At 57.9% G+C, this 13,388-nt stretch overlaps 1 protein-coding gene across 3 annotated transcripts in view; it reads left to right on the top strand.

Annotated features, from left to right (window-relative positions):
- PIP5K1C (phosphatidylinositol-4-phosphate 5-kinase type 1 gamma) overlaps positions 1-13,388 on the top strand; it is a 47,887-nt gene that overhangs the window by 13,973 nt on the left and 20,526 nt on the right. For all 3 annotated transcript variants that reach the window (XM_070464982.1, XM_070464983.1, XM_070464984.1), the window contains exons 2-4: positions 9,483-9,514; positions 10,847-10,939; positions 12,688-12,818. In XM_070464982.1, the coding sequence (XP_070321083.1) occupies positions 9,483-9,514; positions 10,847-10,939; positions 12,688-12,818 (256 nt within the window). The remainder of the gene's footprint in view (positions 1-9,482; positions 9,515-10,846; positions 10,940-12,687; positions 12,819-13,388) is intronic.

Genomic DNA, 13,388 nt, shown 5'->3' on the forward strand with positions numbered 1-13,388 from the left:
ATTGTGAATGAGTGGGAGGGGCCATGCGCCAGTAAAACCTTTTAACAACTGCGGTGAGTTTGGTCCACGCAGCAGGTTGCTGGCTCTTGACTTACATCAACAAATATTCTTCCCCCCCCCACCCACCTTATTTCTTCCAGCAGCATCTGTTGTGTTTCTGTCTCAACTCACATCCGAATACCCCTTCTCTGAGCCCAGTTTCTTCCTCTGAATAGGAGAGACTAGCATGGTGTTGCTTGGGACGGGCTGGTCTGGAAGTACCACAGTCCGTGGCCGTACTGGCCTCCAGCCCTTCATCTGATGTCCAGTTTGAGGGAACGTGTTGGAGACACGTGTGGGCTGCATTCTTACCGCTCTTCCCCAAGGCTCCTGATAGGGCGTACTCTTAGCCTCCTCCATGCAGCCCTCCCGGGTACTCAGGTTTCTCACTCAGCTGATACTCGCTGAGGTGCACACCACGCCCAGCCCTGGGCGGGTGCAGAGGCATCCAGGGCGGGAAGTGGAGCTCTTGGTGGAGTTGGGAGGGCACTAGGGGCAGGATTTCGGTATGTTATGCAGAAGGGGTGATCCAGGCCACCAGGGCAGGATAGAGCTGGGACTGCTGTGGCCCGAGGACAGGCGTAGGGAAGGTGAGCTCTGCCCGGGTGTGAACCAGACATGGCTTCCCTTAGTGCCTGTATCACAGCGTTGGAGCCGTGCCTTACCCAGTGATGGTGTGGGCCCAGTGGAAGACCTCGCACAACTAGGCACATCTGACCAGCGCAGAGCAAGTCGCTTATCAAACCCCCCAGGCCCTGGGGCTTGCTGGCAGCCCAACTTCAGTCAGTCTGTGTGGCTCTGACCCCTTTATCTGGAAACTGGACACCAGAACCTCCTCCACCCGTCTTAACGCGCCCCCCCCCCCACCCCCGCCCCGGCTCCAGCCTCAGGGTAGCTTTCGGTACAGCCAGCAGTGACCTTGCAACCTTTGAAGTCTCCGGGCCAATGGGCCTCAGCCTCCCCAGCTGTAAAGTGGGTCGAATGGCAGTTATCTCCTGGAGGTGGTGAGAGGGTTGGAGACTTGGCTGGATAGACCCTAACCCGGGGAGGCTGTGTGTGTGTGTGTGCGCGCACGTGTGTGCGTGCACACGCCCTTGAGCGCGCATGCTATAGCCTTTCATTACAATACACTTCAAACCGAAGACAAAACAGGATAGTACAAGTAAATGCATTTTTATCATGAAATATTTTAAATACCAGAGAGTAATATAATAAGCACCCACTTCCAGGCTCTTCCCCCTGTCCCACACATCTTTTTATGTGCTCCAGATCTCCCCCCAGCACTGCCTGTGTCAAGTCAGGTCGTCCCCTGGGTGCCGTCCTGGGCGCTGCAGGGTGCTGGGCACCCCTCGGCCCCATACACTGGATGCCAGGAGCCCCCAGTCATGACAATCACAGACATCCCCAGACATTGTGCAGTGTCCCCTGGGGGCAGGATCACCAGGGTGAGAACCGCCTTTAGGGCATTCCCCTCACCCGGACCCCTGGGTGGCCTCTGCTGGGTCTCCTCTGACCCGTCACAGAAAATGTTTGCTGACTCCTGACTTAAGGGAGAAACAAAGATTTGTTTAACCTGTATAGTAACACATTGGTGTCTTTTATATTATTTTGGATCTTTCTGGGCACTTAAACTCTTTTCTTACTAAACATCAGGCAAGGAGCCAGTTCCCTCTGGAGTATTTTATCCCTAAAGCAGGACCCTGGACACAGGGGATGCTCACTGAGTTTGTTAGGTGTGCTCATGTGTGTCCACTGCTGCTCACTGCTCACTGGGATCACTCACATTTGTGGGCAGAACCTCAAAAAATATTTCTCTCCAGAGTTTGAAAATACCTGACAGGAAAGGTCAAAATTCACCTTTAATGTGGAGGAAAAATATTTTTTAAAGAACATTTTCAGTTGTACAGAAAAGTTGAAAGAATTGGAGAGTGGACACTCACTCATTACCACTCAGATCCTAGAATAGATGTTATGCTGTGTTTATCCCTCCAGCACCTGCCATCACTCATCCATTAGTCTCTCCATCTAACCTTTTTAATGCATTTCAGAGCTGCAGACATCAGCACTCTCCCCTTGAAACATTTCAGCATGTGTTTCATTAATTAGACCTTGATATTTTCCAGCATGTTCTTGGTGATGTTAACTAGTCTGATCACCCATTAGCTTTAGACCTCTCAGCCTTCCCTGTCGTTAGTACTGGTGGTAAAAGTCTGAGATAACAACAAAAATATGAAAGTTCTTTGTTTCTGTCACTGTGTGATATTTACCCCAGATTCACCCTATTCAGTGTCACACCAGGTGTGACCCTGGTGAAGGAAAGATTAGCAGCTCCCTGTTAATGTCTGTTAATCAGAGAGGTTGGGTCCAACAGATAAAAATTAACTCGAGTGTGAAACCAGGGACAGGCATATAAGAGTAAGAGCAGATGGTGGTCCAAAGGGCAGAAACTCCCGGATCTGCTTGCAATATGACCGCAGGTGAGTTACTGGTGTCTGTCTGAGCACCTTGCTCTGCTCCACTTAATTCAATGCTTGGTCAGTTGGTTCTGTCAGATTTAGATTTTGTAAAAAAATTTTTTATCTTTCCAATTTTCATTCCTTTTCTTTTTTCTTATTTTGTTGCATTGGCCAGTTCTCCCACTGAAGTGGTAGCCCTCGCAGCTGCACTCTGTCTTGTGGTTGATGTTAATGTGCTTACTGTTTGTACTTTCCCCCCCTTTTTTTGGCTACATTGCATGGCTTGTGGGATCTTAGTTTCTTGACCAGGGATTGAACCCATGCCCCTGCAGTGGAAGGGTGAAGCCCTAACCACTGGACCACCAGGGAAGTCCCCTACTTGTTTTTAAGTAAAGGTTGTTCCTGTTCCCCAACCCACCCCTACTTCCCCCACCCCCACCTTCCTCTAGTTTCTTGGTAGCTTTTTGGACATGACTTCTGTTGAATTTTATGGAACACTGTTCTGGATTCTGAGATATGATCATAAAGTTTTTCACCTCTGACTTGGGATCACTTCCTAAATTTCTCCATACCCTTGCTTCCTTCTGTAAAATGGTGGTAAAGAAATGCGATCTCGAAGTCAGATGGTGCCTGGCTCAGGTGCTCACAGGCGCCCTCTGGCTGCTGTGGAGCAGATCGTGAAGGGCGAGAACGTGGATCCAGACGAGTGAGCATGCTGGCCTTGTCTGTGTAGATTTGCTCATTTTCCAAGAAACCCAGGTTTATCTCCAAAACATTGTGACTTTGAAAGTTGACTCAACTCGCATTGACCCTCTGCCGCCAGAAAGCAAGCCCAGGTAGGGGTTCCCGGTGGCATAACTGGGGGATACACTCACCGAGCTTGGGGCTGTGGGGTGGGTGGTGGGGGGCCTGAGTTCACACCTTTGCCTGTCGCTTTCCTGTGGGGACCGCCAGCTTCCAGGTCCCGATGCAGACTGGGGAGGCAGTCCCCGTGTCACCAAGTCAGCGTGGAGTGAGGGGACGAGTTGAGGGGTCTGTCGGACAGGGCCTGCAGAGCGGGGGGTGTGTTGCTCACTGTTACCGTGCCGCTGCCATCATCAACGCCTTGTCTGGGGTTTTCCCCTGTGGACTCGTGTAGACAGTCTCACTGCCTGTCTCCTGGGACGTCTGTAGTCGTCATGACTGGGATTATATATACTGGGAGGGAACCCCTAGCATCCAGTTGGGGGGCCAATGCGGCTCCACATCCACAACACCCCAGATGTCCCACAGAGTGACCCTACCCTCGTGTCTGCAGTGCTGGGGGCCTGGGTTAGCGAATGGGCCTTGGGGGTGCCCGGAGCCCCACACTGTCGGTGTCCTGTGCAGTGTGCTGAGGAGAGGCTGGGCTTTGCAATGTCACAGCTCAGCTGACAGGTGAGAGCTGTGGTGGGGTCCCCGTGCTTCTGTCTGTGTGATTGCAGTTGTACGGAGGCTGAAAAAGGAGCAGCAAAACCTTGGGCTTGATCTTGTATGTCTTCACCTCTCCTGTGGCTGATGTTGATCGTGTTTTGTGGACATCTCGGTCCAAGATGGGTAAGAAATAGGACAAGCTGACCCTTCCCCACAGGAGGTAGGGGAGCGCCAACCTGGAGGCTTGGCTGCCTTTCCTGAGCTCAGACTCCTCCATCTGGCTGCACGACCTCATCTCGGGGTGGGGCAGGGGACCAAGGTCCTGCGTCCTCTTGCTTCGCAGTATCACTGCTGGAGGAGCAGGGTCTGGAGGAGGCCCTGGAGCCACATGTCACTGGGTGGTGGTTTTGCAACTAAAGAGCTTCATTCCTTTAAAAAAAATTGTTTTGAGCCATAGTTCACATAATATAAAATTAACTCTTTTAAAATGCACAGTCATTATTATATTTGCTTTGTTGTGTCACCACCACCAAAATCTAATTCCAGAGCACTCCATCAGTCCCAGAAAGGCCTTAGCAGTCACCCCCCCCCCACCTCCTCCCCCTCAGCCCCTGACAACCACTCACCCATTCTGTGTCTGTGGGTCTGCCTGTTCTGGACATCTCCCATCAGTGGAATCACACCCTGTGTGTCCTTCTGTGTCTGCTTCTCTCACTGAGCGTCATGTTCTCAGGGTCCGTCCATGTGGTAACGAGTGTCAGGGCTTCTGTCCGTGGCTGAGTGATCTGTCGTGTGGGTACCTTTAATGCTTTTGTGAATGTGAGGAATGCAAGTTGGATGGATGGCGTGAAGTGCTCACTTCTGTCTCCATCCCCCAAAGGCTGAGACTAGGTCCTTAATATTCCTCTTGGAGATTCGCTTCGCCTGGAGGAGTGGTCCCTGCATCAGTTAGCTGCTGCTGTGTACCAGCCACCTTGGAGCCGCAGGGCTGCAAACTGCACACACTTGCGATTCTGTCATCCGGGTTGGGTTCAGCAGGCAGCACACCGTCTAGGAGGCTCCTGCACTTGGGGGGTGGGGGCTGCCTGGTCCTGCCCCCATGGGGTCTCCCGCAGGGCTTCAGCAGGGACCTTGTGGCTCAAAGCCACCCACCTTCCTCACGCTGCAGGGTCCCTTCCACTGGGTTTGGTGGCTCAGGGTGGGTTGCCTGGCTGCAGGGGCTGCAGCCTCCTGGGGTCAGCCACAGAGCCCTCCTTGTGAGTTACAAGCAGATTTCCCTCGGTGGTTTGTGAGTGGCCTATCCACTCTGGTCGTGGTGGACCAAGACTCCAGGGGGCCCTGGCCCAGGGGGACTTTTCTCCTGTGGCCAGACCATTCCAGCTGATGGGAAGTGAGCTAGCCCTGGCCCCAGTGCTGCTTCTTGGCTCAACTGCCTCATACTGTCTCATTTGCTCTGATTCATGGGGAGCAACCCTCCCCTGGGCACCGGGCGGGCAGTGATCGCACAGTGACCGCCTCAGGCCCCCCCGCCCCTCTCTGAGGAACGCTCCCCTGTGCACTGCAGACAGCTCTGCAGGTGGCAGGGCAGACCTGATGCCCCGTGACTGGGGGTATGGAGAGATGATACACAGGTGGGGTGGGGCCCAGTGCTGGAAGACAGAGAAAGCCAAAGAAGGTGGGGAGGGTGGCCTGGAGTTAGGAGGGCAGTCTGGGCTGAGGTGATCAGGGGAACAGCTTATCTGAAGGGGTGATGTCTGAGCCAGGTATTGGCTGAAGCAAGGGAGCAAACCCTGCAGAGGTCTTGGGAAGGTCGTTTCAGGTGGGGAGAACAGCTTGTGCAAAGGACCTGGGGCAGGACTGTACCTGGCATGCTGGAAGAGAACAGCAAGGAGGCCCCTGTGGAGCAGAGGAATGAGGGGGAGAGAGAGAGGGAGGGAGCACGGGGAGGGGACAGGACAGGCCGTGCAGGGCCCTGTGGGCCGCGTAGGTGACTTGGGCTCTTATCTGCAGGGAGGTGGGACCCAGGAGGGCTGTGGGCAGAGGCGGGGGCCTGACTCGTGCTCACGGGTACCCTCTGGTGGCTGCTCTGGGGAGGACAGACTCGGTGGGGTGGGGGCAATTTTCCACTTGGTACAGGATGGGGGCTGAGAGGAGCCAGGCAGAGGTGGTCTATGAATGGACTTCGAAGTAAAAATAACCTAGTGTTTCTGCTGAGGGATAGATGGTAAGGCCCCCTGCCCCCAGTCCTTGGGGTGTGTTTTCCCTGCCTCAGGTTCCTCATAAAAATATATAAGAGAAGTGGTCCTGTGTATGCCGGGGGAGGGGTCCCTCACCAACAGCCTTCGTGGGCATCCGTGGGGGGACCAGCCCGAGGCACAGCTGTGTCCCCAGTTCCCCCCCAGGTCTCAGCCCTGCCTCCCGCCTGCAGCGCCTCAAGCTCTCCCCCTCCCCCGGCTATTTTTAAAACCTAATTTCCTCGAAAACCGGGTGGCTCATTCAAAAGATAATTGGTCACGTCTTGGGCTGGGAGGAGCGCAAGATCTTGGTCCCTGCCGCCGCCAGCCCGGATGGCAGGAGTGGGTGCAAGAACCATCTGGCCTCCTGGTCCCAGAGCTGAAGGGCAAGGCTCCAGAGGGCATTTCAGAAAGCAGGCGGGCGCACAGATGGTGGGGCTCTGGAGGAGGGGAAAGGAGGCCCCTAGAGGGGGCATCGAGGTACGTGTCTAGGCAGAACCCCGTCTCAGGTGTGCTGGCCACTTCTTGCCCTTGCTTCTCCCCCTGCTCTGCGCACCCCTGCCTGTGACCTGGGCTGGCTCAGAGCTTGCCTGCTGCCCTCCTGGCCTCATGCCTGGGGGGATTCCAGGTGGGGTGGGGCGGACCCGGCTGGACTTCACATCCGGAGCTGGTGTTGGCCGGCCCCGCCCGCACAGCCCTGAGACTGCAGAGGCCTTGGTGGTGGAGGGGACAGGGACCACGGTGTTGGACTGTCTCCACGCTGGGACGGGTCGGGAGCTGCAGAGGACGTCGGTGGGCCCAGGGCTTGGGCTTCGGGCCCAGGTGCTCCAGGTAGACTGAGAAGGAGATGCCTGGGGCCCCCAGACGCGGTCTGGAATGTTCCATTCAGTCCACTGGCACTTCCTGCCTCATCCCCCCTTCCTTCCCCCACACCCCAGACGCAAAACCGTGAATTGTTCTGCTGTTGGGCGGCCAACGAAAATATTATGTCAGCTTTCCAGCACCTTCCGCCATCTCCCAGCCCCAGGCCTCAGGGTGGGCTGAGCCCAGGTTCGTCCTGTGGCCAGGGAGCCCACATGTAGCAGGTGGGCGTGGGCTGGTGTGTCCCGTCCTGGCGCTATTACGGCCTTCCGGGGATCTGTGGGCTGTGTCCTCCAGGAGAGTCCCTTCTGTGGACCCTGGTGTCATGAAGGGCTGAGCCGGCTGCTCCCTGGCCTTGGTTTTCCTGTCTCCTGATGGCGGGGGCGGGAGGGGGGCACTGCAGGCAGAAGGGTGCTCAGGAGAGTCCCCACCTCAGCCAGCCTGGCTGCACCACGGCTGTGCTATCTTTGTTTTGTGTTCTTTATTGAGAGATAACTCAAATACCAGAAAACTCACCTGTAGGTGTGTAATTCAGTTTTTCCTGTATCTTTACAGTGCTGTGTGGCCATGACCACTGATTGCAGACCATTCTCATCCTCCTAGAGGAAGCTGAGTCCCCAGTAGCCATGCCCGACCCAGGCCTGGCCTGAGCCCGGCGAACAGAGAGCACATTCTGACCCTGACCCGTCACCTGGGCCTGCTGCTCTCTGCTGGCCTTTGCCTGCCCCCCGGCTTGAGGGCCCAGGGCCGGGTCCTCGGGCCTCCCCACTCGCACCCCCACATCTCCTAGGTGGTCTTGTCCACTGTTGGGGCTCAAACCCCATCTAGCCCCAGGACAACTGCCTCCAGCCTTGCCTCTAGCTGGGCCCTCCCTGAGCTCCTGACGTGGGGTCCAGCTGTCCCTCCCGTCTTCACGCAGGGGCCTCACACTCAACATGGCCACCTTGCCCCCGACCATCCCCGACACCTCTCCTGCCCAGCCCCCATCCTGGCTGAGGCAGCTCCATCCTTCTGTGAGTTGTTCCAAAATCCTTAGTCATTCCTGACGCCTCACTTTTCTTCAGTCCTCCTCCAGTGAGCACGGCCTGTCTGTCCTGACTCTAGATCTTCCCCAGTCTGCCCACTTCTCTCTCACATGCTGCGCGGTGGCCACCGTGGTCCACCCCATTATCTCCCACCTGGAGTAGCGCAGTTGCCTCCCGGCTGGGTGTGCCACCCCCCCCCGCCCCCCCATCTGTTCCCCTACGGCCGCCAGGGGGCACCTGTGAGCACCTGAGTCAGGTGCCCCCACCTTACCCCAGCCCTCCAGGGCTCCCGTCTCCCTGAGGTAAGAGCCCAAGCCTTCCCTTGCTGATCAGACCCCCCACCTGTCTCTTCATGTGGTCCTCCTGGCACCTGCTGTGCTGTCCAGACCCTTCTCTGCACCCCTTGACTGTGGGCCCTGGAAGGTGGGGCCAGGACCGCCCTGGTTGCCACTTGCCTCCCCTCCACGCTGACACCTGGCAGACACCAGTCACCACAGACTTGACCTGCTAACTACACAGATTGATTATCTCACAGTCCTGGAGGCCAGGAGTCCACCTCAGTCCTCACGGAGCTAAATCCAGGCGTGGGCAGGGCCTGTCCCTCCGGAGGCTCCACGGGAGCACTGGCTCCCCCGTTTTCCAGCTTCTAGAGGCGCCGCATCCCTGGCTCACAGCCCCTCCCTCCACCCTCACAGCCAGCAGAGCAACGTCTCCGTCTCTCTGCCTCTGACCCCCTCCCTCTTATGACGATCCTGTGATGGCACTGGGCCTCCTGGGGAATCCAGAGTCATCCCCATCTCAGGGGTTTTAACCCCCCAGCACAGCCCATTCTGGGACCAGAATGTGAACGTCCCGGGAGTTGGGGCAGATGTGTGCTGAGCACTCGCACTGAACAGATAACCCTCAGCAGAAGCCAGCTTTCTGGGTGAGGACTCCAGCTCAGCGGCACCCGTGCTTGGCCTGAGGCCCCCCTGAGGAGCTGGGTGGAGGGGGTGGTAGTGGTCCTGAGAGGTGAACGTCGCTGGCCTCCCCACTGGGAGCATCCTTCCACGGGAGCCGTGGGGATGGGGGCCGTGTGGATGAGGGCTGTGCGGACAGGGCCCATGTGGACAGGGACCACGGGTGTCCTCGGTTGGCTGCCTCTCCATCACCGAGCTGCCTCGGGGGCTGGTGCTGTCACTCAAGCCTGGGCCGCAGCCGCTGATCACTGCCACCCGGTCGCTGCGATGTCCACCCTCCTTGCTTGGGGCCCTCCTAGCGATGGGCTGTGCCTTGTCTCCACCCGCCCTCCCACTACCCCTGCCTGCAGAGCCGCGTCAGCATGGTCACTCTGCATCCGCCGCCACATTGTGTCTCCAGGCCTATCTACCACGCGGGGTCCCTCCCACCTCTGCAGGGGCACAGGGTGAGTGTGTGGGGCGGTGCTGATGGCGGAGGCCAAGGGTCCAGACTAAAGTGTCCCTTCTCTTCCTCAGGTTCGGCCCAGAAAAAGACGACCCCAGCAGAGGTGAGTGTCCTCGGGGTCCCACCCTCCCTGCCTCCCGAAGGTAGACGGGGCCCTGCCCGCCCGCGTCCTGCTCCGTGGCCTTGGGCATCTCACTGCACTTCTCTGGGCCTCAGATGCTGGCATAGCAAATAAGCACATGTCGTCAGACGGTGGAAACCGTCTGTCCCACCAGCATCTTGAGTTTCTGGGAGGAATGGAGTAGGTGGGGAGAGCCCCTAGGGGCCTGGAGAGGGTGGCCCCCCTGCATGTCCCTGCCAGCAGTGCCTCCAAGCTGGCCTTCCCCCGAGCCTTCTGCTGTCCCACACCTGCCCCCCCAGGGTCCCACTGGTCCTGTCCCCAGGCAGCTTTTCCTGGTGGTGGCCACTTGCATGAGCCCTTGGCACCCTGTCTCTAGTTTGTTAATTTTGGTCACTCCTGGAGGCCACCTGCAAGGGGCTTCTGTGAGCCCTGTTATCTGAGGAGCCGTGGGCAGCAGCTTAGAGTACCCCAGGTATGGCAGGAGCCACCCTGGCATCCATGTTCCCTCCCAGCCAGGCTCGTCTCCCAGGACACTTCGGGCTTTGCCTACCTGCTGGGGCCCTGGGGGGTGTCCAGCTGACTGGCAGTGGGGAGCCAGTGAGGGGTGCAGAGCAGGGCTGGCAACTGACATTGCCTGAGGGAAGCCCGCCCCCTGGTGGCCAGTGTGCAGAACAGGCTGGTCTGAGCCCTGTGAACGCTGGCAAGTTCACACCATCTGCGGGCTGGCCTTGGCCCGCTTCTTGGGCTGGCATGTGTCCTTCAGGCCCCATGGCCCTGTGCACCATCTTTGCCCTGTGATGTCACACACGGGGGCCAGTGGCTTCCACACAACTTTGCCAGGATGTCACACCTGTGCCATGAAGCTGGCAGGAACCAGCCTGCCCACAGACCAGCGGGACCTTTCCCCCATCCAGGGGGAGATACTGTCATTTCAGTCCAAAGGGTCTCACCCGTCTGGAGACATCTGTGGTTGTCACAACTGGGGGGCTCCTGGCAGTGAAGCGGTAAGGCAGTAATGTTGCTCTGCACCCCACAGCACCCAGGATGCCCCCCAGAGAGTGACTAGCCCCAAGTCAGCAGTGCTGGGGGTGGGGGTGACCCTGAAGTTGGGGCTTTTCTCCCTGCAGAGGACCCAGGCTGCTGAGATGTGGGATGTGGGCCCCAGAGAGAGGAGTCCCCATGCCCTGCAGCCTACCCACCTAGCCCCTGCCCCAGACTCCAGCTGGGCCCAGCGACAGAGGCCCTTTCTGGCCAGGATTTCCAGAGCATTCTGGTTTCTTGCCAATTCTGAACTTCCTGCTTCCTCCTCCCCAGGTCCCGCTGATGACTGGACAGCCCGGTCCTGGCCACGGGAAGAAGCTGGGTCATCGGGGTGTGGATGCATCTGGCGAAACCACCTACAAGAAGGTTCCTGCTCTGCCCTCAGTCAACGGGGGTGGGACAAGGAGGGGTCCCCCACATGTGCACGGGGCCCACGGAAGGTCAGGTGTGGGCCATTTGTGGCTGGAGGCTGCACCACCAGCCTGGCTCCTCAAGTCACTGTGGCCTTGACTGTGACTTTGAGCGAGAGGAAATTGCAGCTTCCTCTCGTCCCTTGGGAGCGGGATGGGGTTGAGGTTGGGCCAGGGCTGTGCGTGGTGAGCTGGCCCCACTGCTGCTGGTCCTCTCCGCCTGGTTGCACCTCCCAAAAACACCCACCTCGCTGAGAGCAAGTGTGTGCAGCGAGTGAGTCACCCTTCTGAAGTGTTCAGTTAGACGGTTTCTGGAGTATTCAGGGCGGTGCAGCCATCGCCAGAGTCAATTTTAAAGTGTTTCCCTCACCTCAAAAGCCCTGTCCCCATCCCCTCCCCCAGCCCCTGGCAACCAGGGACCCACTCTCTGTGTCTGTGGATCTGCCTGTTCTGCACGTTTCCCATCAGTGGAGTCACACCCTGTGTGTCCTTCTGTGTCTGCTTCTCTCACTGAGCATCGTGTCCTCAGGGTCCATCCACGTGGTAGTGGGTGTTAGGGCTTCTCTCCTTTTTGTAGCTGAGCGATGCTCCCATGGGTGGAGGGACCATGTTCTATGTATCCACCCTCTGCTGATGGACCCTTTCTGGCTCCTGTGAGCAGTGCTGTTGTGAGGGCTTGTGTCCAGGTGATTGTCGGGGCTGCACTGCCCTCCCTGGGCCGCAGTCCTAGCAGTGGAACCGCTGGGCCCCCCGGGGGTCACAGGTAACCCTCGGAGGAGCTGCCACACTGTCCACCGACGTTTTCCGTTCTTGCCAGCTGAGCATGGGGACTCCACTCCCGCCCTGTGTGGTGCTTGTCTGTCTGATCTGTCCCTACCGGTGCATGGGCAGCAGGTCCCTCTGTCTAGATTTGCACCTTCCTGGCACCTGGTGGTACCCAGCACCTTCTGTGCTCACCGGTCACCTACGTATCTCCTCTGGAGATACGTTCAGTCGATGTCATCTTGAGGGAATGGATTGAGGGGGGGCTTCAGCAGAAGGGGTGGGTGCTTGGGAAGGGCTTGTCCCTGCGATGGGGATGCGGGGGACCGGAGTCGGTAACGAGGACCAAGGCGTCTTTCCTCGATGGTGGGCGTGTTGCTTAGGGCTCATGGTGACGGTAACGTGAATGGCAGTGCTGACAGATGGACAGGCAGCTGGTACTTCTCGAGGGAGGGCGGCAGGAGGGCCAGTGCCAGGTGGAGGACTGGGATGCAGAGAGGCAGATCCCTTTGAGAGTAGACGGGAGGAGCCCAGGTCTCAGAAGGGAGGCCTGGGCCTTGCTGGATGCTGCACTCCAGCTGCCCAAAAGAGAGCCCTGGCAGTGGGAGACCCCCGCCAAGTCGAGGCGGTTCTGAGCTGTAGGAACCTTCTAGAATGTGGATAGAAAACAGGCCACGGGGCCTCATGGTGGTGTTGGAACCTCAGTCAGGCCACTTCCTGGCCATGTGGTTATGTGGGCTGAGTGGGGGTCCCGAGGCCAGCATGTCTGTGACGGGCTTGGTGGGTGCTGCCTGGGGGCCCCTCGGAGATCATGGGTGTTGGGGGCTGAGCCGCAGGCCGGATGCTGCCCCCTCCATCCTAAGGGGGCTTCCCATCCTGTCTCGGACCATGGCAGCCAAGGGGTGGGCCCCAGGGGTCTTGATGCAGCTGGGTTTCCCGCAGACCACGTCCTCTACCCTGAAGGGGGCCATCCAGCTGGGCATCGGCTACACCGTGGGCAACCTGAGCTCCAAGCCGGAGCGTGACGTGCTCATGCAGGACTTCTATGTGGTGGAGAGCATCTTCTTCCCCAGGTACCCTGCCCGGCCCGCTCCAAGCCCTCTGCACTCTCCCTGCACACACACAACACCCCCTGCTGTTCTTTCAGCCTTTTTCTCTGCTGGAAATGGCTCCGGCCCCTCCTGGGCTCCCCTTGCCTTTGAGGTACAGTCCCGTGTCAGTCAGGATGTTTGCTGCTGAATCAGAGAGATGCAATAGAATGGCAACTCTTAGAAAGAGAGGAAGACAAGAGTTTGTTGTTTCTCTCTTTCTAATATGTGTGTGTAAATGTATACCTACACACACACACACACACACACACACACACACACACACAGTCCAAGGTTGGAAGATTGGTCAGGTGGCTCCATGATGTTGCTGGGCCCAGATTTCTTCTGGTTTCTCCACCATCTATGTTGCTTTTACAAACCAGTGACTGCAAGAACTGCCCAGGCTCCTGCCATCACACCTGTGTTCCAACCACAGGAAAGAGAAGGAGAGCACATGCCCCTGCCCTTTAACGGCATGACTAGGAAAAGACCCAAGTCATTCTCGTCCCTTCATGGGATTGGCCAAGTACAGCACCCTGATCATGCCTGGCTGTG

Source organism: Odocoileus virginianus, chromosome 3 (genome assembly GCF_023699985.2).
Source record: "Odocoileus virginianus isolate 20LAN1187 ecotype Illinois chromosome 3, Ovbor_1.2, whole genome shotgun sequence".
NCBI lineage: Eukaryota > Metazoa > Chordata > Mammalia > Artiodactyla > Cervidae > Odocoileus > Odocoileus virginianus.